This window comes from Monodelphis domestica, chromosome 1 (genome assembly GCF_027887165.1).
Source record: "Monodelphis domestica isolate mMonDom1 chromosome 1, mMonDom1.pri, whole genome shotgun sequence".
In the NCBI taxonomy this organism is placed as follows: domain Eukaryota; kingdom Metazoa; phylum Chordata; class Mammalia; order Didelphimorphia; family Didelphidae; genus Monodelphis; species Monodelphis domestica.
Genome location: NC_077227.1, coordinates 118637486 through 118647738, shown reverse-complemented (window position 1 = coordinate 118647738; position 10253 = coordinate 118637486). Strand labels below are relative to the sequence as shown.

The window sequence follows — 10253 nt, the reverse complement described above, 5'->3', positions numbered from 1 at the left end:
AGCTCTGGCACTTGAAATAGCTGATGACCAATAAAGCATTTTTATCCTGTATTTACAAAGAGGAGACATAATGCACATGACCCATTAGCTTGCTTACTTCCAAGAACCTGAATTCCCACGTGGTCAGCTTTTTTCACTCTTACGCGGTATTTCTCGGAGCAAGGGATGGAACAACCTGAAGGCATTATCAGAAATGTAAAATCGGGTGGTGGAGAACTATCACTACACGTGGTCTCTCATAAATGCCCAAATTCTCACAGGATGGAAGGGGGGGTGGGAGCCTGGTGCCCGAGTGACACATAGATGCAGAACCTGTACAGAGCTTGGATGATAAAGGTACATACAGACAGTATAGGGAAAAGGCCCTTTTCCTTACAGATGAGGACGTAGGGGTGGACTGAAAGCAAACTCCTCAAATCTGAGATCACAAAGAAGGGAAGAGATCTGTATAAACTTGGGATTTCATCAGTATAGATACTTCGTCCACTCTTGAAGAACCAGGCCTGGCCTTCCCTTAAAGGAGTCCCTTGGGGCACTGAGAGGCCGGATGATTTGCCCATCATCATGGAAGCAGGATGCCTCAGGATGCCTCCTTGACTCCAAGGCTTTTCAACTGTACCATGTTGCCTCAAATACATGATACATACATATTTAAGTGTGCTGTGGGCAAAATTTTGAATTCTAAGAGCTCAATTTGCAGGCATTATTGAAACAAAATGAATTGAAACCCTTCCATGATACCACATGCTATATAGTGCTTCGGTTGGAAGCTGTTTGTTCCATTGTTGAACTGTTTGTTCCATTCAAAAGGACACATCTGAATCAGGTTCTCTTCATACTTTTATTTTTAAAAATAATAATAATCAGTGTGCAAAACCAAGTGAACTGTAGCCTAGAATGAAACAATTTTGATGCTTCCATCTGAGCCCTGACATCAACTGTTTTAACTAACATCAAGATTCCTGGCATGTTTTCAATGCTTTTCACTTGGACACTATCGTAGTCTCCAGTGGATTCCAGTTCTACTAAGTCTCATCAAAAATTAGTTGTCATTTTCAAATCATCAATCATCACTTCCAATACCATAAACTATTTACAATCAAAATAATAATGATCAACATTCTCATATCTTATTTTACAAAGTCCTCTCCTAGAAGCCTCATAGCAAACTTTAGAGGTCTTAACTTTTTTTTTTTTTACAACTGAGGAAACTAAGGCTCAGAGAGGTTGGGTGATTGACACCTGTAAAAGAGGTGGTACTGGAACCTTTGCCTTCTTTACAGGGCCAGGCTTCTAATTAGCATTTTATGATTCAACCACTTCTGAAACACAACTTCTCTAAAGGGAAATGTTGCTTAATTGCTATCACAGTATTTTCTAAGAAAATTAGTAAATATATGAACAAGAAGAAGCCAATGGACATATAGTAAAAAATTCTTGGACAAGGCCCCACACCAAAGATAATAAACAATGAATTTGCATAGAATTTAGAGATTATAGAGTTCCCCCTTTCATTTTAATTGTGGAAGAAAAGGAAGTGAAGTCAGATTTTACATAGATTCCACACAGTGAGACTTCCATTTAGGAGAAAACTTAAAACATTCTGACAGCTTTGTTCCAATCATTCCTCAGTGTTCATTAAGCATCTCGTATGTGCAGACTATTCTGGGAGCTGGGGATACACATGATACAATGCCTGCTCTCTAGGCATTTACATTCTACAGAGGAAGATATTTATATAAATAAGTGTACATAAAGCAAGAAATAAGTACGAGTTACATTTTTTGAAGGCAATAGCACTAGCAGCTGCTGGGGGCCTCCGGAAACACTTCATGTAGAAGGTGTCACTTGAGCAAAGTTTTAAAAGGAACAAGGACCTCTCAGAGATGGAGGTGAGATGGAAATGTATTATAGGCATGAGGAACAGCCAGTGCCCCAGGGCACCAACATCTGGAGGTTTATTGCCTCACGGTCCACTGCTGCGGACCTCACACCATCAGGAGGCACACGAGCAGCCATTATAGCCCCTGGACTTTGGGGCTCCCAGTTTCCCCACTCAGCTCTAAGTAGATAGGGGTCAGGCAAATCACCCCTCTGTCGGTGTTACTGAACCTAAGGTTGGGTTGGTCTTTTGTAGCATCATTGCCTCCTATTTTCCTTTCTCTTTTACAAACAAAAACAAAAACTTTTATTTTTTGTTTGTTTGTTTGCTGAGTGAAAGCTTTTCTAATTATGACTTGGGGAGGAGATGGAAATTATAGTCATTTTTAAAATGCAACAAATTCAGGGCAGCTAGGTGGCTCTGGATAGAAAGCCAGATTTGGAGATGGGAGGTCCTAGGTTTCAATCTGGCCTCAGACAGTTGTGTGGCCTCAGCAAGTCACTTAATCCCAACTGCCTAGCTCTTACTGCTCTTCTGCCTCGAAAACAATATTTAGTTTCTGAGACAGAAAGTAAGGGGGAGGGGGGGGGAGGTTGTTTTTTTTAATACAACATACTCTTCTACTCAGTGATCCAAGGAGGTTATGAGTATATTTTGTCTCTTCCTTTGACTATATTGTAGCAATGTCCTTATCACAGCAATTAAACAACAAAGGAGTAATGTTTCTGTGAGGAAAGAATAATAACTTCTTTTTTTTTAAACCCTTACCTTCTGTCTTGGAATCAATACTGTGTATTGGTTCTAAGGCAGAATAGTGGTAAGGGCTAGGCAATGAGGGTCAAGTGACTTGCCCAGGGTCACACAGCTGGGAAGTGTCTGAGGTCAAACTTGAACCTAGGACCTCCCATCTCTAGGCCTGGCTCTCAATCCACTGAGCTACCCAGCTGCTCCCAAGAACAATAACTTCTTAAAAGACACTTTCTACTCTGGGAAACTACCCCTACAACCCTCCCACCCACCAACCCTCCACCCACTACAGCCAATTCTAAACTAAGATGGCATCAAAGGACTGTGACTTCCAATTCTTGAAGGCTGTGCCTAGCAAGAGCACAGAGCTCCAAGTATTGTCTTAAAAATAAAAACAAAAAACCACCTTACTTTCTGTTTTAGAATTGATACTATGTATTAGATCCAAGGCAGAACCTAGGCAATGGGGATTAAATCACTTGCCCAAGGTCACATAGCTAGGATGTATCTTGGGACAAATTTGAACTCAAGACTTCTGTATTCAGTTCTGGCTCTCATTCCACTGAGTCACCTAAATGACCCCTAAGTAGTATCTTGATGAGGATCCATGTGAGGATCATCTTAGGACTAGCAAAAACTATAGATCATTGGATTGGCTAGAAAACTATTTTTTTTTTAGCCATGACAATTCTGGAAAGGTATCTGCTAGCCTTGGTTTTTGTTGTCTTGTAGCCTAACCTTTGATAGTCTGATAAATTCTGTCTTCCCCTTTTCAGAAAAAACATTTTCAAATGCATAAAACATTATTATATTGGAAGAAAGAGACAGACAGAGAGAGAGAGAGAGAGAGAGAGAGAGAGAGAGAGAGAGAGAGAGAGAGAGAGAGAGAGAGAGAGAGAGAGAGTATGTATTTGTGATTGATTTTAGTGGAGAGAATACCCATTAAATCATAGGCCTTTCAACTCAACATTTTTATGAAAATAAATATAAGAGACTCTTTTTCTCTTGTCTCTTCACTACTTTCCATGATGTCCAGAATCTGCTATTTTGGGGCCACAGTTGCATGTTGGATCAACTAAGGTCCTTAGCCTAAAGTTACTCTTTAAAAATTTCCTAATGTTACCTAGAGCTCATCACCTTGCAAGGGGGGTTTATGTTCTTTTTTTCCAAAAAATGCTTTGGCTCATCCTCATAAGAATTGGGCAAAGAGATCTCAGCGATCACCTGGTCCAACTCCCCAATTTAATGAAGGAGCTGAGGCTCAAAAACTTGGTGATCTGCCCATAGCCGCAGGAGATGATAAATTCCCTCTCCTTAGTGGTCTTTTAGCAGAGGCTAAACGCAGATAGCAGATAGGTTCTAGTAAAGATTCCTTTTGGGTATAGGTTGCCCTAGATGGTCTCATAGCTCCCTTTCAACTTTAAAATTCTGTGTGTGAGTGTCAGGAGCAGGACTCACACTCCAATCTCATTCCAAATGTTCCACATCATACTACTTTTATCCACAGGGAGGGTTCATCTGCCACTCCTTTATCTATACTCACATCACTTGATGAGATCATCCTACAGCATATCCTCATCCACTTCACATTTCCCTACTCAAGAGACCTTAGTCATTCATCTGGAAAAGTAGCTATTGGACTGTTCAATCTCACTTTCATATTATTTGTGTGGATATTAAATAACATAATAAAATGGGTACAAGAACAAACACTTTAAAAGATTAAAGATGTATCAGGAAATGCTTCATTATTGGGGCTTTGTTTGTCTGTGTTGACAAGTCTTTTTCCTATTTTTTCCCCCTTCTTGCATAGAACCAAGTCAAGAAGAAAAGTTTAAATAGTCGAGCACGGAAAAGTTGCCTGAAGGCTTGCTCTGCTTCTAGAGGTTGCAGGCCAGTTTGAGATGGTTCACATAAACCTTCATGATTCAAGCATCTTAAGTGTGAATTGTAACCCGATTTGGGGCATCTTGTTTCAAAGAAATTAAGGCATTTTTGCAAGTGTGAAGTTGAAGGCAGTCCATTTCCTTGTTATTCCATAGCATTACTACTATGACTTCCATTACGTACACTGAGAGCCATCTGTCTCACACCACCCCAAAATGTGGAAATGTCTAGGTGTGGGAAGAAGTCGACAAGTTGGCAGTGCCAGAACCAAAAGCTGCACTGGAAAGAAAAAATGGTATTCCTTCTCTCACATTTTTGGGTTGTTTGTTAGCAACTAGATGGCACTGAGGACAAACAATAATAGAACACTAATTAAGATAGACAGTGAAGCTATAAGGATTGTTAGCAGCTCAGGTATAAAATCAAAATGAGTGTCTCCTACATCCCAAGAAGACTAATTCTTTTTCCTTCCTTAGGCTTTTCATTTGATCACCTCTTCCTCTTAAAAATAAGAGTCTAAGCTTATATCATGTCTGCAGAAATAAGTTAAATCATCATTGCATTAGTCTCTCCCACCTTCCTGAATGTTTGCAGTTTACCTCTTCCTGTAATAGCTTTTTATTTCTTGTACATTTGGTTTGTCTTCAGTTTGCGGGGTATTTTTTTCATTTACATTAAACTTATTTGACCCTCCCAACAATGCTGTCAAACAGGTAAAGGAGGTTCATACTCAGATTCATAGAAAAGAGTTAGAAGGGACCACAGAGATTTTCTATCTCTTGAACTGAGGTCTAGCAGAACTGTGGCTTGTCATAATCAAATAAGCAGGAAAGAGAAGAGCCAAGATTCCAATTTGGGTTTTCTAATCTCTTTTCATTACATTACTCCAGTCTCTCAGCCCTTCAATTTATCAGATATATAGGTTGAATAAACAGCTAAAATCTAAATAATCAACTAGCCAGGGGTTCTTAATCATTTTTGTTGCTGTTTCTTTGACCCCTTTGTCAGTCTGATGAAACCTATGGACTTCTCAAAATAATTTTAATGCATAAAATATATTGGATTACAAGAGAGATGAATATTGAAATAGTTATCAAAATATTAAACAAAAATAATCATGGATTATCTGAAAATTATTCAAGAATTCCAGGTTAAGAACATCTGATCAAAAATATTGTTTTCATCACGCAGCTCCTCTGGTAGAAACCTAAAGGAATTCCTAATTGCATCTTGCACTCATCAGACCTCACTTCCAGACCCTCCATGAATTGGGTGCCTTCCTCAGCTCCACTGCCACAAAACCTCATTTCCCCTTTAAAGCAAAGCCTGAATTCTCTATTGTCACCAAACAAAAATCTCTGGTATTCTTCCTTAATTCTTATTTACTCCAATTTTTAAGCCACTGAGTATGCCCTCCCTCTGTAAAGCTACATCCCTGCTTTTCATTCAAATACATGCTTAAGACTCTCCTCTCCTCATGAAACTTTCTCTAGGAAACTACATCTGTGCCCAATTACTTGATTCGCTCCAGCACTTTTGCCCACAAGCCCATTCATTGCTTAGGTCATGTGGCCTAGCTTGGAAGCCTTTTCCCAATTTTTACTGGAATCACTGTGAAGTAGAAAGAAAAGGTTATAATAACTAAATTAAATAGGTAAAGAATGATATTAAAGAAAAACACATGGGCACATTTCTAAAACCACTTTGATCTGCAAAGGAAAATCACTTAAAAGCATTTACACATAAATAATGAAAAGGCATTGTCTTTTCTAATATATATTAAATTGGGTCCACCTCAGTAAGCTAGAATAGGCTATCACCTGAAGACTATATTTTGAAGAAAAACATCTTAATACTGAGGACAACAAACTTTGACTTTTGTCTACATAGAATGAGCAATATTTATTAGGCTGTTAACATGTAAGTTACATTATGATGAATGACTCAGTGATCTCAGTAACTTGGAGACCCTGGATTTTTAGCTTCACATTTTATGTTTTTAAAAATCCTTGCAGCTAATGGATAATGAAAACCAGCCAAGAGTTTTTGTAATGGATGTAATTTTTTTAAACTACAGGATCCACACACATCTAACCAGTGACCTTGAAGAGACAAAGCAAAAAATGAAAATTGCACTTCCAAGTGGCCAAAAAGGTAAAATATTTATACAAATGAAATACAAAACACATTAAAAAGAGAACACACATACAAAAGTCATTTAGTCAGTCAAATATAGCAGGGCTTTCACAGAATGCCACACTGAGAGAACATTTGTATGAATTCATTTCAGTCACAAACTGAGGTCCACAGCTGGAGCGACCAATCTAATAAGACAAATGCGAAGGCAAAGGCACTAGCACTTCAACATAAGTAATGGGGAAGAATCCGTATTTTCCCTCGAGTATTCCAGCATACCAGTTTTCATCTACTTGACTGGTTATTGTAATGATGTCCCCTTCTTTAAATCCAAGTTCTTCTTCATGTTCAGCAGCAAAATCATAGAGACCACGACAGCATGGGACAACGTTGGCAAACGAAGGACCTGCCCCAGTTACATGGAAATAAAAAGGGTTTGTTAAAAAAAACAAATATTTTACCACATTGGAGGAAATTAATAAAATGCAGGTAGGTAGGTGAGAGCTAATCCTAGCTACCATATTTGTCCTTGCCTCAGTCTGAGACAAGATTTCCCTACAAACCCCTGAGATCCTTCTATCTATGGTCTATACATACCCATAGCCAGGAAGGCATATAAGGCGCAGCCTTGTAGACAGCCCAGAGGTAAAGCATATTCAGGAGAGAACAAGTACTATGGGCCCCCTGCTCACTGGTGTCACTCTTGCTAAGTGGGACCTAACTGCCTAGTTACATCTCTGCTCTTTCTCAGCCTGCACTGACCTCCCGGGCTTGGAGCCCCTTGCCTTCAGAGACGTGTCTGTCATAGTGCTTGTCCCCCTTTGCTACACTGCCCTGTTGCTACATCAGTCTAGGAAGAGAGCAAATGTGAAGATTCTTTAACAGGCTTCGTCTTGGACCAGCTATTAGCATATAAACCCTTTTAAAAGGAGCCAAAACAAGAAGAAAGAGTGATCTCCTGACTTCAGGGAAGAGAAGCTCCTGATGAGTCTGTTATTCTCAGGCTAGAGTGGAAACATTCTTTGTGCCGTGGTTATGGTGAGCCAGCCAATGAGGAGCCCATTTAATGTGGAGAGCGTGGAACATGTTGTGAGTGTGTGTCTGTGCAGTGCTCTATGTCAGTGTGCTCTCACCACGGGACACGAGTCAGAGCGCAAAGGACTGCTGGTACAGATCTGGAAGCTTGTCAGTAGGAATCTGTTCTCAAAACTGTCAGCTCAGGACTGAGTCAGTGTGTGGTCGGTCTGGGTCTGGGGCTCTTGTCAGGTGAATACTGAGGGATTCGTGTTGAGAATGAAAGTGTAGCGAGTAGGAAACCTTCATGCCCTATAGCAACACCTGCCAGAGTTTGAATATGGCAGTGAGAGCAACAGAGTGTCCCTTGCATGTTACTCAGGTCAGGGACAGCTTGATAATCTGGTGAGTATACAAGTGGATGATGTGGAACCCGACAGGTTTGGGAGATTCCACTTTGGGCCTGTGAGCCAGACACTGTGGGAGCACAGAATGAGGGTGAATCAGTTTCCTCGATGTCTATTGTCGGGCCTCAGAGGGAGTGTGTGTGTGTATGTATATATATATCAGCCTGGCATCTAGGAAGAGTTGGACAAATAAAATATCCAATTGGCATAATCCTCAACATTCAAGAGACTTCACAAAAGTGAAATTATCTGGGTGCAGGGAAAAGATAAACAGATCCAGAGTGTAAAAGTGATGGAATCTCAGGGTATAGGTACTGGTCCTATAGTGAACTGGCGACTATAAAATGTATGCCAATTATAAAATGATAGGCCTAAAGCTAAGAAAGACCTCTGAGGTCATCAAGTCCAACTCCCCAATTTTACAGACAAGGAAAATAAAGCCCAGAAAAAATAAATAACTTGCCTACAGTAAAGTACCTAAGTAAATGGCACTGATGAGATTTAAACCCAAGGCCTTCTGGACCCAAATTCAGAGTTTTTTGTTCCATGGTACTCGACGGCTACATGAGTGGGAGCTTGCTTAGGCTTGTCTGTAACACATTTGAAATATTACCAAACAAGTATTTATTAAGCTCTGCAAGTCCCCAGCATCTTGCTAGATACTGGAAACAATAAAATTCAAGATAGGATCATTTTCCATGTGAAACGTATCTTACCAAAAAAAGTGTATATTTTATGAATGTATGCTCATATCTATAGAGTTGTTGTATATATAATTAGTTAATTGTATATTTTAGGCTTAAATGGCCCTTTCAAAATGTTTTATTTTCTTTTAGCTCATTTAAATAGCTCAGTGAGCAATTAATTACACTGTTTAAAAATGGGGAAAGAGGATGGCAAGGAAATCAAAGGCCCAAACAAGTACATTAAACATTGGGAAGCATCTGAGTACAGACACAGAATTATCTAATTTTAGAGTTAAATTTTTGTCACTGGGGACAACTCCCTCCTTTCACAGAAGGAGGTACCAAGGCAGGGAAGCCACACTGTTAGTGAGTGGCAAAGTTAGGAGGAGAACACTTCCTAGGGCCATGCTCTCTTCATCACACCGTGCTACTTTCAGAAGACCTAGGAGACTATATGTACATGCAGAGGGAAGACTTTTTTCCCAGTTAAGAAATTCTTTAACTAAACAGTTTATAACTTAATCTTTTAAAATATCTTTTACCCTATAATTATCCTGGAGCCCAATTATGATTTGTTTGTAGTGCCTCTAAACCTACACTGGACTGGTCAGTCCTCTTTCTACCACAGAAATAATCTGAGAATTACAAGGTCAGATCTAGAACAGGAAGAGAGCTTAGGGGACAGGTAGTCCAATCTCTTCATCTTACAAATGAAGAAACTGAAACTTGGAAATTCTGTAAGTAGTAAAGCCAGGATTTAAACTCAGATATGCCCTGTGAGCCCAAGTTCCGTGTTGCTTTTACTCCACCATCTTTAAGAGCCCAATGTTTATCCTCTCCTTCAATACGTTTGATTTACTAGTTATACCTTTTATCTTTTGTCTTTTTTTTTATCTGTTAAGACATAGTGTTCTGGCCTCAAACACTGCATAGCTGTGTAACCCTGGGCAAGTCACTTAACCCCCTTTGCCTAGTCCTTACCACTTACGCCTTAGAACCAATACTTTAGTACTTCTAAGATGGAAGAGTTTTTTTTAAAACATAGTTAAGATGATGTTTGATATTGAGAACCATTCAAAATTTTGAGAATAAATGGGTTAACCAAAAAACATCATTAATCCTATGTCCAATAATACCTTATATTTATATAGGGTTTTACAGTTTTCAAAGCGTTTTGCTATGTATTATCTGAAAACAAGCCCTATGATGTAGTCAAGTAAGAATTTTACAGATGCAGAAGCTGATGCTTCAATAAATAAGAGATTTGCCCAAGATCTCACCACTCAGCAGTGCTAGAGGCAGCACCTGAACCCAGATTTTTGACTCACTTCAGTATTCTTTCCACTATATCACAATTTCTAAATTTACAATTTAGGAAGCAAATATTGAAGGGCCAAGAAAGACATATTTGTGGAATAAGGAAAATATAGTCTACAAGTTCCTAAGTTATTTTCTTTCTTAAAGTTCTTAAAGGTAGTGGGAGAAGTAAACACA

The 10253-nt window shown here is 39.3% G+C and overlaps 1 protein-coding gene across 16 annotated transcripts in view; it reads right to left on the bottom strand.

Annotated features, from left to right (window-relative positions):
- Positions 1–822: 822 nt before the first annotated feature.
- Positions 823–10253, bottom strand: part of SH3GL3 (SH3 domain containing GRB2 like 3, endophilin A3) — a 162026-nt gene continuing 152595 nt past the window's right edge. For all 16 annotated transcript variants that reach the window (XM_007479247.3, XM_007479246.3, XM_007479248.3 and 13 more), the window contains one exon: positions 823–7058. In XM_007479247.3, coding sequence (XP_007479309.1) covers positions 6841–7058 — 218 coding nt within the window. In that variant the 3' untranslated portion in view covers positions 823–6840. The remainder of the gene's footprint in view (positions 7059–10253) is intronic.